This window comes from Periplaneta americana, chromosome 15 (genome assembly GCF_040183065.1).
Source record: "Periplaneta americana isolate PAMFEO1 chromosome 15, P.americana_PAMFEO1_priV1, whole genome shotgun sequence".
Classification (NCBI taxonomy): Eukaryota; Metazoa; Arthropoda; class Insecta; order Blattodea; family Blattidae; genus Periplaneta; species Periplaneta americana.
In genome coordinates this window covers 43,928,356-43,943,416 of record NC_091131.1, presented here as the reverse complement: position 1 = coordinate 43,943,416, position 15,061 = coordinate 43,928,356, and the positions used below count along the sequence as shown (strand labels likewise).

At 36.7% G+C, this 15,061-nt stretch overlaps 1 protein-coding gene across 3 annotated transcripts; it reads right to left on the bottom strand.

Moving 5' to 3' along the window:
* Positions 1 to 1,274: 1,274 nt before the first annotated feature.
* On the bottom strand, positions 1,275 to 13,296 carry LOC138714824 (SREBP regulating gene protein). 3 transcript variants are annotated; one of them, XM_069846992.1, is made up of 6 exons: positions 13,040 to 13,296; positions 11,636 to 11,798; positions 11,112 to 11,263; positions 9,630 to 9,835; positions 6,768 to 6,875; positions 1,275 to 1,964 (listed from the first exon to the last, which is right to left on the bottom strand). In XM_069846992.1, the coding sequence occupies exons 1-5, from the start codon at positions 13,139 to 13,141 to the stop codon at positions 6,869 to 6,871; spliced, it is 630 nt and encodes a 209-aa protein (XP_069703093.1). In that variant the 5' UTR covers positions 13,142 to 13,296; the 3' UTR covers positions 1,275 to 1,964; positions 6,768 to 6,868. The 3 variants fall into 3 exon arrangements, with proteins under 3 accessions (XP_069703093.1, XP_069703094.1, XP_069703095.1); XM_069846993.1 differs by having other exon boundaries at positions 9,607 to 9,835; positions 13,040 to 13,294; XM_069846994.1 differs by lacking the exon at positions 6,768 to 6,875 and having other exon boundaries at positions 9,607 to 9,835; positions 13,040 to 13,295.
* Between the last annotated feature and the right edge of the window lie 1,765 nt (positions 13,297 to 15,061).

The window sequence follows — 15,061 nt, the reverse complement described above, 5'->3', positions numbered from 1 at the left end:
GCCGTATATATCGACTGTAACAATGACAGCATCCATGGACAATAAGGAAGGCTGTGGAATACCATATAAACTGCAGTTCCACTATTTTCGTGCAATATTCTTATTAATTGTCTATGCGGATGACGTGAATATGTTAGGAGAAAATCCACAAACGATTAGGGAAAACACAGGAATTTTACTTGAAGCAAGTAAAGAGATAGGGTTGGAAGTAAATCCCGAAAAGACAAAGTATATGATTATGTCTCGTGACGAGAATATTGTACGAAATGGAAATATAAAAATTGGAAATTTATCTTTTGAAGAGGTGGAGAAGTTCAAATATCTGGGAGCAACAATAACAAATATAAATGATACTCGGGAGGAAATTAAACACAGAATAAATATGGGAAATGCCTGTTATTATTCGGTTGAGAAACTTTTATCATCCAGTTTGCTGTCGAAAAATCTGAAAGTTAGAATTTATAAAACAGTTATATTACCAGTTGTTCTGTATGGTTGTGAAACTTAGACTCTCACTTAGAGAGAGGAACAGAGATTAAGATGCTTAGGAAAATATTTGGGGCTAAGAGGGATGAAGTTACAGGAGAATGGAGAAAGTTACACAACACAGAACTGCACGCATTGTATTCTTCACCTGACATAATTAGGAACATTAAATCCAGACGTTTGAGATGGGCAGGGCATGTAGCACGTATGGGCGAATCCAGAGTGTTCGTTGGGAGGCCGGAGGGAAAAAGACCTTTAGGGAGGCCGAGACGTAGATGGGAAGATAATATTAAAATGGATTTGAGGGAGGCGGGATATGATAATAGAGAATGGATTAATCTTGCTCAGGATAGGGACCAATGGCGGGCTTATGTGAGGGCGGAAATGAACATCCGGGTTCCTTAAAAGCCAGTAAGTAATATCCTTATTAATGTTGTAAAATAAAAGTATATGAATAATTTAAAATCAATTCATATTAAATAATAACGTGAACATGTTATAAAAGTCGTATTTACATGTTTTTAAAAAACTAATCTCAGGAAAATAGTTTTCCACCTCGCCATGTTTGCTAAAGTTCTCGGAAAACAGTATAATTTCTTATCGGCATTTCTTCTGCAGCACAGTGTATGTAAAATTATTTGTTAGAGTTTTAATAAAATGTGTTCGATTCATATTAATTTCAGGTAACATCATTCCCCAAGGTCGATGAACAGTCTTTTGATTTCTTTGAAAAATAGAAAAGACTGGCATATTGAATTCATTAAAATATTGAGTCTAAAAGAAAAGAGTGAAACATCAATTCTTTAATCTTCTTTTCTTAACAATTTTGTTACAGTTCTTTTTCCACCTATATTCTAAAATAAGGAAATGAGACACAGAAAACAAGCTCATTTTAGAGCTGTTATATCCATGAAATTTTATATAAGAAATATTCTGTATACATTTCTCCCTACATAGTTAATAAAATGTACTGTTAAAACACAGTTCATATCTCAGTGACAGCAAAGCACCAAAAATCACAGTGACTTTACATTGATTCACACATCATTTATAGCACACATTTATATCAAATACAATGCCCTCCTCTTAACATACACTATTCAATTATCATTTTTCAATATATTCGTAGCATTGTTTGTTTCCTTATGGAATATTACACTTATTTCACATTAAAATCTCATTGTTTTACACAATTCAAATCTCTTAACATATAATTATACAAATACAAATCCACATACATTGACATTTACAAGTTCGATGAGGCACTTTTCTTGCATATCTATACACTTGCATGCACCACATTAAAAAAGTACGCTTTTTTTTTAAGTAGACATTACAATTCTTTATCAAACACTTAAACACCTTTTCCACCACGATATCTTGAAACAGTTGCATCCATCACCTGGAGATTTCCAAAAGATGTCTAAATCCACTACTCTAGTGTCCCAAGAACACGAATATGTAAGACTAAGGGATTCCTGTTAGGGAAAGAAAATATACATTATTGTAATTGTTACATAAAGATGCTGAATGGGGTACTGTGGAGTAGATCCATTTCCAAACAAATGAAGAAAAGAATTCTACAAACTATAGTTGAATCTATACTAACATACGGGGCAGAGGGATGGGCACTTGTTGAACGTCAGAAGTGTAAGATACAAGTGACGGAGATGGAGGGGATAAGAAGAGCTGCTAGAGTATCCAGATTGGAAAGGAGAAGGAATGAGGATGTGAGACAAATGATAGAGATGGAAGAGTCGGTAATTGAAAGAATTGAGAGGCGAACCCTTCAATGGTATGGCCACGTAAAAAGGATGAAAGAAGAAAGATGGCCAAAGATTATTCTGGAATGGTCACCTCGGGGAAGGAGAAAGCGTGTGAGACCAAGAAAAACATGGAAAGCTGGTCTCATGCAAATGATGGACCGACATATGCAGGAGGAGGATTGGCGGGATAGAGAAGGATGGCGGAAGGGAATTCAGGGCAACCGCTGAAGAGTGGAGAAGCCCACAAAAGTAAAAGTAAGTAATTGTTACTGAAATAGCAGGTAGTGTTTTGAAATTAGTGGGTTTGTAAGAAAGTGATGCCTCTTTTTTTTTTTTTTTTAATCTCGTAACCCATGAAGACATTTGAAGGGTACACAGGAATAACGATGAAGGTCCATTTTAGAAAGTTTCGAAAAAAACGAATTCTAAAGTTTATGCACTTAATACTTTGTTATGTGTGTATTTAATAGAAATTGACGTAGTTGAATGTCAAGAACGATGATTTCTTATTACTAGCTAGACCACATGATAGTACTTCTTTCCCACTATAAGATAGCATTATTAAATCAATTTCGATTTTTGATGGACCTTGATCAGTTTTCCCGTGTACCCTTCATTTGAAGCTTCTGGATATTTTTATGTCATACATCGTTACAGCAGACAGAACCTGAGTCCAAAATTATGAGCTGAAATAAAATGTTTATGCTGACCTCTGGAATTACAATAAGGATTTTTACCAGGATGGAATACAGCATCGCATTCACAGATGGTGCACAGAAAATGATGGCGACTTTGTAGAAAAATAACGGAATGTTTATGAAAGATGTAGGAATATTACATATAATGAGACTAGCAATTAAATTTTCTGAGCAATGCAAATTTTTGTGTCGATGTAATACAAAGCTCACAATCTAACATATAGAACAAATCAGTTAGAAAAATACTTAATAGCATATTCAAATGTATACAACAAAATTCGCAAGAATTCAACTATTGTCGGACCATCGGATCTGTGCCCCGGTAAGATATGCAAACTGAACCCTAATTCCTTCTCAGCCTCGGTAATTCATTTCTCCCCCTGCATTCCAATCTCTCTCTTTTCTTTCTCTCTCCCACTACTCACAATTTTGAGCCTTCTTGAGGGACAGTTTATTAGCACTTGCAGTCCATTGTTGTCAATTCAACATAAACACTGTAGCAAGGAGTGGTGAAAGAAATATTATTAAGCAAATACGTAATAGCATTTTGCGATGAAGAGAAACGAACAGGTCAATATCTCTTTCCTATAAATAAGGCAACGAAAAGAACAGCTGCGATCACTGGGGAGACTTATTTTATTTCAATTGATTACGTATTAAAATTACTTACTTAACTAATATTAATACAACACGTTATGTAATTTATATAGGCAGGTCAGAGCGCCTAATAAAGAAAATCAGGAGAGAGGGAGTCTGTGCAGGAGATGAAAAGCTAGAATCACCAGGGAAGAACAGACCAAGGGAACATTTAATTCTTGTAGATATATGAACCGATGTTTATTTTAAGAAGAAAGATGCAAAAATTTTATACAGTGCAAAAAGAAGTTCCGACATTGAAGAAATTACTGAAGGTTGCGAGGGAAGCAATAAATTCCAAGGCTGGAGAGAAATGCTACACAAAGTGATTCGAGACATGGGATTTAGGTTTAAAAAATGTAGAAATACAAGTTGTATTTTGATTGAAAGAAATGATATTGTAGCATTTATTTATGACAACGTTTGACGAAAGTTTGGCAACATCCCTATTCGGCAAGGTTCGTGGCCTGCTGTTTAACGTGGTGGGAGGAAAGCGGGTGGAATGGAGTGAGTACAGGCGTTAACTTTTTCAAGAACGACGACAGCGCTGAAGGGGCACAGATCCGATGGTCCGACAATAGTTCCAAATCAGAATTTCTCAACCTATGGCAGGTGTACTGATATAACAGTCTCTGGTTGCTGGTATGCAAACTAGCATAAAGAAAGTGAGAAAAATGAAGAAGTAAATATGAGGAACAGATGACTTCAGCAAATAATCTGCCTTTGTTTACCTAACACTTGTTCTTTTTATTAAAAACAAGGTGTCAAAAGTGCAAATGTGTGGTATTTTGCTTTAGAATTAAGAAGTATCGGAATTAAACTGAGTCCACTGAATGTAAGGCTTTCATCAGATTGAACTTTTAGCATAAGAATGCATATCAAGTATCTGTCTTTTGTGCAGACAAAGGATGTTTTCTGAAATTGAGGTTGCTTTCACGTTCGTATACAGTTTTCCATGTTAAGTCACAGCTAAATTAACTAGTTCAATAAAATATTGTCTTTTCTTTTGTGTAATGGATCTTGGCACTGCTCTCCTCTCTCTTTAAAGGATTATTTCGAATAATTTGGGGTACAGTAACTGTGTTAGTATCTGGTTTACCATGTCCAGTTAGGGAGACAAAGTCTTTGTCGTCACTATCAGTGTTCTGAGTCCCTTATTCCCACAAATACTTCATAATAAAGTTAATTTTCTGGTAAGGAAGATAATTCACAAATTAAAATATTTTTGTAGCTGCTTTTCAAAACAGATTGTCGAACTCTTCTCTATAAGTTTGGGATGTTGTATTAGAATTGTATGCCATTACACTTGACTGCCACTAAAGTCATCTTACACACCCCCACACTGTAGTTGAAATGTAAGGAATCAATTATAAGTACATAATATTGGAGAATGATTAGAATTTTTAGAATGTAGGCTTTCACGGTCGGCATTGATAGGATGCGTACGAGGCCTGTCTAAAATGTATCCGACCTTAAATTTTCCCGCGCAAAGTAGTGATTCTAAGGCGGCGCCACTGTGTACGGTGGAAGGAGGAACTGTAATGCGCATGCTTGAATTTTTTCACCGCATTCGCTTGTGCCAGTCACTGGCTGGTGGTCGCCAAGTAAGGTGCTGTTCTAAGTGTTTGTCGGATTTAGTTTTCTCGCAAGATGACTGAACGAATTGAGCAAAGATACTGCATCAAATTTTGTCAAAAGCTTGGTGATTCTCAAAGTCAAACAATTCGTAAGATTCAGCAGGTGTTTGGGGAAGATGCGATGGGTGTAACACAAATTAAGGAGTGGTTCAACCAATTCAAAGATGACCGCACATCAGCGGAGAGTGAGCAGCGTTGTGGCAGGCCCCAAACTGCTCGGAGTGCAGCTGTTGTTGAGAGGGTGCGAAATTTGGTGATGGCAGATCGTCGTTTGACCGTGCGGGAGATTGCCGAAGAGGTTGGAGTGAGTAAAGATTCTGCACATGCAATTTTGCGTGATGATTTGAACATGAACCGAGTGGCTGCGAAATTCGTGCCCAAGTTGTCCCCGGAACAAAATGACCTCCGTCGTGACGTTGCACAGGACCTTCTGGACACCGCCAACACTGATCCTGGGTTTCTGAACACCGTGATAATTGGAGATGAGTCATGGGTGTACGGGTACGACCCAGAAACAAAAAGACAGTCATCGCAATGGAAGCATCCCGAGTCTCCAAGGCCGAAGAAAGCACGGCAGGTGCGAAGCAAAATCAAGGTGATGCTGACTGTTTTCTTTGATGTCCGTGGAATTGTGCATCACGAATACGCACCAGAAGGACAAACGGTGAAAAAGGAGTACTATCACGATGTTCTCTGGCGACTCCGTGATGCAGTCGCCAACCTCCCTACTCTCCAGACCTGGCTCCTTGCGACTTCTGGTTGTTTCCAAAATTGAAGACACCACTGAAAGGATCCTGTTTTGAGAGTAGAGAAGAGATAATGCGGAACGCGACGACGGAGCTGAACACCATTCCAAAAGAAGACTTCCAGAGGTGTTTCCGGCAGTGGAAGGATCGGTGGGCTAAGTGTGTGCAAGCACAAGGGGCCTACTTTGAAGGGGAATAGGGTCCCAACCCCGTCAGGTATTTGAAATATTTTTTCTGGCTAAAGGTCGGATACTTTTTAGACAGGCCTCGTATTTTCCGGGCTTGAGGGCTGTGGTCTGTCGGTGTTACAACCAAACGTTTCGTCCACTACTCCGGTGGACATCTTCAGTGGCGTGGTACACGTGTGCGGAGAGATCTGCTATGTGTATCAGGAACATCAAACCCTTTCTCCGACAATTAGACACTATGACAATCAGAACACCGAAGCCACTGGTGCGGACCACAACGACAACGACAAGCAACAACAGTCCCACACCTTAAATATCGACGGGCTACCAGTCTCAATGCCAGTTCCTGATACACACAGCAGATCTCTCCGCACATGTGTACCATTCCACTGAAGATGTCCACCGGAGTAGTGGACGAAACGTTTGGTTGTAACACCGACAGACCACGGCCCTCTAGCCTGGAAAATACGCATCCTATTAGAATTTTTCTTCACTTATTTATTTATTTAGACAGTAAATAGAGAAATAAATTAAATGCTGAGTTAGTAAAATACCTGCAAAAATCAGAAATTTTGTAAGAAAACTGTTTGAAATGTTTATTTGTTCTTACCCATGACATTCAATGACTTGCACGTCCAAACACAACAGCTACTTCTCAAGACATGTCACTTGAAGACTCCCATTTTAAGTATGCCTTCATACCAAGGACAGCTACAAACTGGAACATAATTTAAAGAATTGGAACAATAGTAAACCAATACATGTTTCAGTATGATTTTAGTTTTATGGTATGCAAAGTAAAGCGAAATCTTAGGATTCCATCAACATGTAGATGTCGAAATATACAATTTTCTGCAAGTACATATCAGTTAGTTAGTGGGGTTTAAAAAGGGCGCGTCAGCTAGTATGGCTATTTGCGACCTTATGTAGGTACATATCAGCTCCATCATCTGGGAAGATAAATAATTATCTGTTGGATCTCTTACCAAAAGTTATTCTTCATGAAATGTCTTTGAAGTAGATCCAAACAGGTAAGGAATGGACATTTCAATTAGCTATAAGACAGGAGGACTATTCTCATTCCACTATTGGAACAAGAGACACATGTCTCCTGTTAGGTGTTTTTTGTTCGAACTTACAAACACTCTTTAAAATTTATTAAAGGCATCTCGTTGACCAATCAAAATTTTTAGTTTATCGACAGCTCTAATACATTAAAAAATATATTTTAATAAAATAAGCTTTATCTTAGCTCAAATGTTTTCTCATTGGATGTGTGGGTAAAAAGTAAAATGTGGTAGCTCCTGGAGAAAAAGGGACTGGTGCCTAAAAATTCTGAAATTTTGTCTATCACTTTCCAGAATACCCACACCATAGAAGGCTAGGCTACAGTGAGCCACAGTAGTACTATAAATCGTGAATAAAAAACGAGTATTTTGCCTGGACCAAAAATACAATACAAATGGAATAAAAATTAGTACCGGTATTTATTTTACCATGGACCAAATTTGTGGTAAAACGGCTTAAGTACACATTACGTGGATCATTACAGCTGTTTTTAGGTAATGAATGTGAATTATATAACGGACGCCATGATGTATTATGTTGTACTTGGATCAATCCTACCAACATAAGCCTCAGTGACTTGAACGTTAGCGTTAATTAGTGAATATTTTCATGATGATTGCATACGGAAGTAATTATTATTATGGTTATATTGCCATTCCTTTGCCTCATGTCTTTAAAATTATTAAAAGATGAGTAATGAATGTTTTCAGTTAATATTAAATTATGCCAGCCCTGTCGTAGATGGAGATCCATCTGGTGGAGGTTCCAGATGATACACCCGGTTTCGTGACATGCGCACTCAGAATTTGTTTTCATGAAATGGCTTAGGTGTCTTTACTGTATGTTCTCTATACTGTGCCATAACATTATGCTAGATGAGGCATGGACCATGTCTTACGATCCAAAACGAAACGTCATTTGAACGAGTGACATCATTATGGGTCACTACGTTCATCAGATCCCCACCAATGTGAAAGTTATGGTGATTTTCGTGTAAGATTGTGATGGTGTGATACTAACACATACCATACTCCAATAGCATACCGTCAATGTGGAATACTACACTTAGTTTTTGAATACAACCTATGACCAGCATTGAGAAAGAAATGGTCACAATTTCTGTAGAACCCATCAATAATTTTGCAGAACAATGCTCAGACGGATACAGCACAAGCTGTGACTCGTGTGTTCGATTGATGGGGCTAGGACATGCTTGTCATCCACCACACTCCCCGGACTTTAGCCTCTGCGACTTCGATTTGATTCCTATGCCGCTTCAGTTGAACAGAACAGATGCTGTTAATGGCATCCTAAAACTTCCACATTGCTGGCAATGGGTTGTAGACAATGCTGATGATTACATTGAAGGACTGTAAAACTTTTGCATCGGTTGGAAATAAATAGTTGCCATTATTAAAGTTCCAACTCTCGTACATCACTTCAGTATGTTCAGAAACTGCATAATGAGGCTATTTATTTATTTTCTTAGGTTCTGCAACAGCATAGGCCTACCGTCAATGTGGAGTACTACACTTCATTTTTTGAACACAACCTATGACCAGGATTGAGAAAGAAGTGGTCACAATTTCTGCAGAATCCACCAATAATTTTGCAGAACAATGCTCGGACGCATACAGCACAAGCTGTGACTCGTGTGTTCGATTAATGGGGCTAGGACATGCTTATCATCCACCACACTCCCCGGACTTAACCCTCTGCGACTTCGATTTGATTCCTATGCCGCTTCAGTTGAACAGAACAGATGCTGTTAATGGCATCCTAAAACTTTCACATTGCTGGCATTGGGTTTTTTTTATTATCCAATTTAATAAACCCTATTTCACCCTGAGGTATATTAGGGTTATAGTTGGCATAAAAATACATATTTTATAACCAATAAACAATAGTAAAGTGATAACATAAAATAGTTACAATTTACATTAATTATGTAGAAGCATGCACATTAATGAAAGAATGGCTCCTGTTAAAGATTAATGAGATGTTTCAGGAATAATCAATATAAAAGGTATACAAGAATGTCTAACCGTTTCAGAGTAAATCACGATCTTAAAAAGATAATCAATAGTAGATTAACAGTAGACAACGCTAATGATTACATCGAAGGACTGTAAAACTTTAGTATCAGTTAGAAATAAATAGTTGCCATTACTAAAGTTCCAACTCTCGTACATCACTTCAGTATATCAAGAACCTGCATAATGAGGCTATTTATTTATTTTCTTAGGTTCTGCTCAGTATGTATCATTCACTAAGCAAACTTGTGCCAATATATCTGCTAGTAGTTCTTAGAATGCAAGGGTGTGGAGTAGAATCTCTTGTCGCATGCACATGCAACTCAAAGGTCATTTATTCATACACACGTTAAAAGAATGATAAGGCTCACGAGGGTACAGGGCCTTCTCCAGTGGCAGGAGGAGTCTCGCCGTAGCAGTGCTTGGCTCGAGGGTCACGGTACGAATTCTCGTGCTGCACACTCTGTGAACTGGTGCGACATTTTGCCAGGCAGAGCTCAAAATGGTCTGTCACTGACGCAAACAACACGTTGAATGTTTCTGATGCTTTACCCAACACACTCTGTAACAAATTTTTCTGTGGAAAAAGTAAGCATAAGATTAGTATTTCAGAAACAAGGTATTGCGGGCACTATGGTCTGTCCAAAACTACTTCCGACCTGACAAATGGCGCCTTTAGCATGTTACCATGGCAACCATTCAAATCAACCAATCACAAGAGAAGCGTAACCATGGTAAAGGGACGATGTTGCCGTGTCTCTGTTTAAAAGTTGCACGTGAATACCACAGCCTAGTGGTGAATACAGTGCCCGGAATGACTTTGAGTTGGCTGGTTAGCACGTGCTTTGTGTGAATTAAAAATATTATTTGATTGTATTATTGTTTTGGTGTATCGATAATTATTGTGTTTAAATTATATTACACGTATTATCTTCGTTGTTATTGGTGAAGTGTGTGACTTGTGCAATGTTGGAAGCAAGAAAAGGCAGGCGGAGAACAAAGAATTTTGGACAAGGAGTCATGCGCGAGAGATGGTGTGTTATGTAAGAGAGTATTCTGAGAGGGGAAAAGATAATGGTGGGCCTCTTTTACCTTTGGCGCAAGTCATCATGAGAACTGCTGCTTTTGTTAAAGTTAATAAGAGCACTGTTATTGATATTAGAAAAGAAAAAGGCCGTGTAGATTTTTAATTGTAAATATTTTTACAGTTTACAATTTATTCAACGCCTTTCTAACAATATTACATTGAAGAATACTGGCACTCATAAAAGTAAAGACTTCGTATTAAATTTAAATCTGTTTTTATACAGCGCCCTTCCGACGCTTTTCTAATGGTATTACATTGATGACTACTAGCACTGCCACTATTTATAATAATAAACTAATAAAAAATAAAGTACATCAATTGTAATGCCTAGTGTTTAACAAATTGGTTAGAAATATAGGATGTGTTCATGTCAGCCGTTCATTACTGCACTCTATCGGCAGCGCGCTCGCTTACACGAAAGATGGGCAACATGACAACACTGCTCCCACTTTTCTGTAAGCTGTCAAGTCGGAAGTACTTTTGGTCAAGGTATAGACAAGATTCAATCATTCAAACCAAGATTTCAGGACATCAAAATAAACTGTTGTGTCATCCAACCTGAACGCAACAAATACTGTCAAATTCTGAATTTCATTGTAGGACAGAGTATTGTGTGATTGATTTAGCAGTGTTTGCATAATCACTGGATATTATGTGGTAGTCATATATTCAAAATGTGGACTTCAACAATATTACGGATCCTTACGTAGATTCGCTAGTGATTATTAATAGCCTACAGAAAGTCTCACATGCCAAGAATGCTTACTTTGTCTGGATGTAAGCAGCAGGATATACAATATTCATATATGCTGCAACATCCGTTTTCTTTGCACGTTTCACAAGAATATCGTTTTGTAGTTTCAGAATCTGTATTGCAACATCCACTGGACAAGATGTCTGTTCGAGAACAAACATAGCCTGAAAATGAAATACAATCAGTTAACATGAACACACGCCATCTACAACACACAACAATAGAAACAGGAACTCAACAATTGTGAAAACGGCCTACTGATGCACCCAAACATCCTACACACGCTATATGGCCACAGATGTTAAAGCGTCTATAAATAAACAACAACAAAAAATTTTGTTTCTCAGTCATTGCAGGAAATGATCAGTAACATACTTCCAAGACAATGACAGATTTTTAGTTATTACACGATGCCTTAATTTTAAAATAAGCGCACACTATGTTACTTGCAATTAGAAACGTAAAGTTTTTAAGTGTTGAATCGATTAGTGGGTAATAAAATGGACACTAAACTCATTACAGAAATTAACATTTACCTCTGTCGTCGACAATAAGAACCTTTCCTTGTACCGAATTTCTACATGTTGTCACTTTGACATTAGAACCATTCACATCGTCTTTTACTGAATGCCACAAAAATTGCTGATCTAATCTTCTTACAGGAACTGTTTCAATTTCATTGTTAAGTGTGTCGTCCCCCTATAAGAGAACGAAGAAAATTTAAATACAGTATAAAGAATATGGCTAGCAGCAGTCAGAAAAACAACCAACATAATTAATGTTCTAACATAGGAATGTATATCTGTTTCATGTTAATAGCTTTGGTTTATTGTATGTATAAATATTAAATGAGACAATCTCGTACCGTATTCATACACGTGCTATAAAAAATGTAAATATCCGAATAAGACTTTTAGTTCCGAAATGGAAATTTATCCTTTGAAGAGGTGAAAAAATTCAAATATCTTGGACCAACAATAACAAAATAATATAAATGACACTCGAGAGGAAATTAAACGCAGAATAATGTTGGCAATGTCTGTTATTATTCGGTTGAGAAACTTTTGTCATCCAGTCTGCTCTCAAAAAAGCTGATTGTTAGAATTTATAAAACAGTTATATTATCGGTTCTGTATGGTTGTGAAACTTGGGCTCTCACTTTGAGAGAGGAACAGATGTTGAGGATGTTCGAGAATACGATGCTTAGGACAATATTTGGGGCTAAGAGGGATGAAGTTACAGGAGAATGGAGAAAGTTACACAGCGCAGAACTACACGCATTGTATTCTTCACCTGATATAATTAGGAACATTAAATCCAGACGTTTGAGATAGGTAGGGCATGTAGAACTATGGACGAACCCAGAAATGCATGTAGTGTGTTAGTTGGAAGGCCAGAGGGAAAAAGATCTTTGGGGAGGCCGAGACGTAGATGAGAGGATATTAAAATGGATTTGAGGAAGGTGGGATATGACGGTAGAGAATGGATTAATCTTGCTTAGGATAGGGATCGATGGCGGGCTTATGTGAGGGAGGCAATGTACCTCCGGGTTCTCTAAAAGTTTTAAGTAAGTAAGACTTTTAGTAGCTACCTTCTACTGCATATAATGTCATTACAAAATTACGTGAAAGGTAATTATGAGCATGTTCAGAAACATCGTTTCATTATTGCCTACGAGAAAAAATATATTTACAATAATTTCTAAGCTTCATAAACATACACGCCCTTTACTAAGTAGAAAAAGTTCCACTAAAATCTGCTTATCTTTCATAATGATCTAAAATCGCTAGTAAATACGGCATCTCAAGTCATGTGTAGATATCTACGACCAAGCATGAATACTGACCGAGACATTACGCAGCCAATCAATATAGAATTAGGATCAACACAACACCTTTTGACAACTTCATGGGAGTGACCATTGTTTATATAATGCTCACCTCACGTAAAAAACTTAAAATACAGTAGGTCAGTGACAGAGCAAATATTATTCCAAGAACTATTCGTTTTCTGAGAATTCTCATCAAAAAAGCTGCCCACATTTTAGTATAATAAAATTACACATTAAAAGTATAAATATCATTATTTCATATCATTCACACCAACACTTCGACTAAACACATCTTATTAACTGTTTTCGATTTGAAAATCACATGTGTAACACTTCGCACTAGCAATATGCCCACTTTTACTCAAGTACGAACGAACAGTATCCGTAATCCAAGAGACCGTGAACACAAGGAAAAACACGTGCATCAGCAGCCGAGCCAAAGGCGTGAGAATTCTTGCCGTCGCCCAAGCCGAAGTAATTTCTGACAAGTTGTAGAAGTAGACGACTTACATACAACCAGCTGATGTAGTGAAGTGATAAGTCAAATTACAGAATGTCTAATAATCTACCTACATGTAAACTTTACGACAAACACTTTAGTAACGTGAGAAACCTGAGCCTGGGTGCGAATTAACGGGTGGGTGGGGGATGAGAGGGGTTCCCTCCCCCATTGGAAAGCTTCCACCACTCAAATTCATTAACACCCCTGCCAGGGATAACTTCTATTCCCCTCACAAAAATAATTGTTTTAATACGAGTATACTTTATGAAGTATAAAGTAAACAAAGAAAATACTATTGATGTATTATCATCACCCGCACGCTGACAACAATCAATAGCTTAGGAATTACACATATTATTTTAAGCTTGCTCATGAATATATTGTAATTAACTCATTCAAATCAACTATAGATATTTTTAAAGATGTGATCCAGTCTTGATACAGATGTGAGTTTATTCATTACTTTATTATTCTTGCTTCCAATGTTTATATTTCATCACATTGGCCAGATTCTCTCGTCAGGAATTCAAGACAGTTTATGATACTGCATACCTTAACGTGATTACACATTTGAATTAATTCAAACTGATTTTATTTGTTTTATGTATTTCAACCAATTTTATAGGGCCTAAACTTTTAATTTTATTTCATTTTTGTTAGACTATTAAATTCCCTTTGAATTATTGCCAAGTCTGGAAAAATAATGTCCTATTATAGCTTGATCTATACAGGAAAAATGCTTGATACAGTGTTTTGAATTCTATCAATAGTAAATCAATTTCCAAAGAGAGTAAAGACTAAAGATATTGTATAATACCTAATGCATACTATAGTATTACCGTTTTTATTTCAATACAACCCGATACAAAGAGCCAAGCAGCATTGAAGGCGACTTTGAACATAGGGTCTTAAAAAATGAGTAGGTCTTAGGAATTTTAAAGGTAATTTTACAGAAATGAGCAAAGAAAGGTATTTTTCAAATCTTTATGACATTCCAGGACACAGGATACACCGTTGAAATCCAGAACAATCCTAGGAAATTCAGGACATCTGGCAACTCTGTAAACTAAGCAAGCTCATTAACATGATAATGCAGTACTAATTTATAGATTTTTTATGTTTATTGTTATTTATTGTTTATTGTTAATAAAATAACATTGACAGAAATACAATCTTAGTTCTTCCCTGAAGGAGTAAAAAAACTCGTGCTCAGGGAGATATCTAAACACAAAGATAATTTTTTGACACAAACTGGGTCAAGAAAAAAAATTACAGGATTAAATTAAATTTAAAAATACAATTTCAATTTTAACAATTTAAGTCATACAAATACATATACATATTAAATCAATATATATTCTTTAAAAATTAAATTCCTAACGCTATTTTTGAAATTCCTGATACTAAAATTTTCCAAATCTGGATATTTATTAATTATTTTATTGTATAACCTTGGACCAAAGTAGGTACCATGGCTCAGAGCTGTGCTTGTGAAACACTTTGGTTCCTCTAGTCGTATAAAATCGGATCTTTTAGTTCCATATTTATGATGATACAATTTGAATTTAATACGGTTTTTATGTATGAAGATTAATAAGGCAATATAATAAATCTGTTTAATTTTCAAAA

What these genes read in the sequence shown, in the direction of transcription:
- LOC138714824 (XM_069846992.1), bottom strand. Translation starts at nt 13,141, where the DNA reads ATGTGGGCAGCTTTTTTGATGAGAATTCTCAGAAAACGAATAGTTCTT. An exon ending in TTTTAAGTTTTTTACGTGAG is followed by an intron (nt 11,799 to 13,039) that starts GTGAGCATTATA and finishes GTTCTCTTATAG; the next exon opens with GGGGACGACACACTTAACAA. An exon ending in TCTTATTGTCGACGACAGAG is followed by an intron (nt 11,264 to 11,635) that starts GTAAATGTTAAT and finishes TTTCATTTTCAG; the next exon opens with GCTATGTTTGTTCTCGAACA.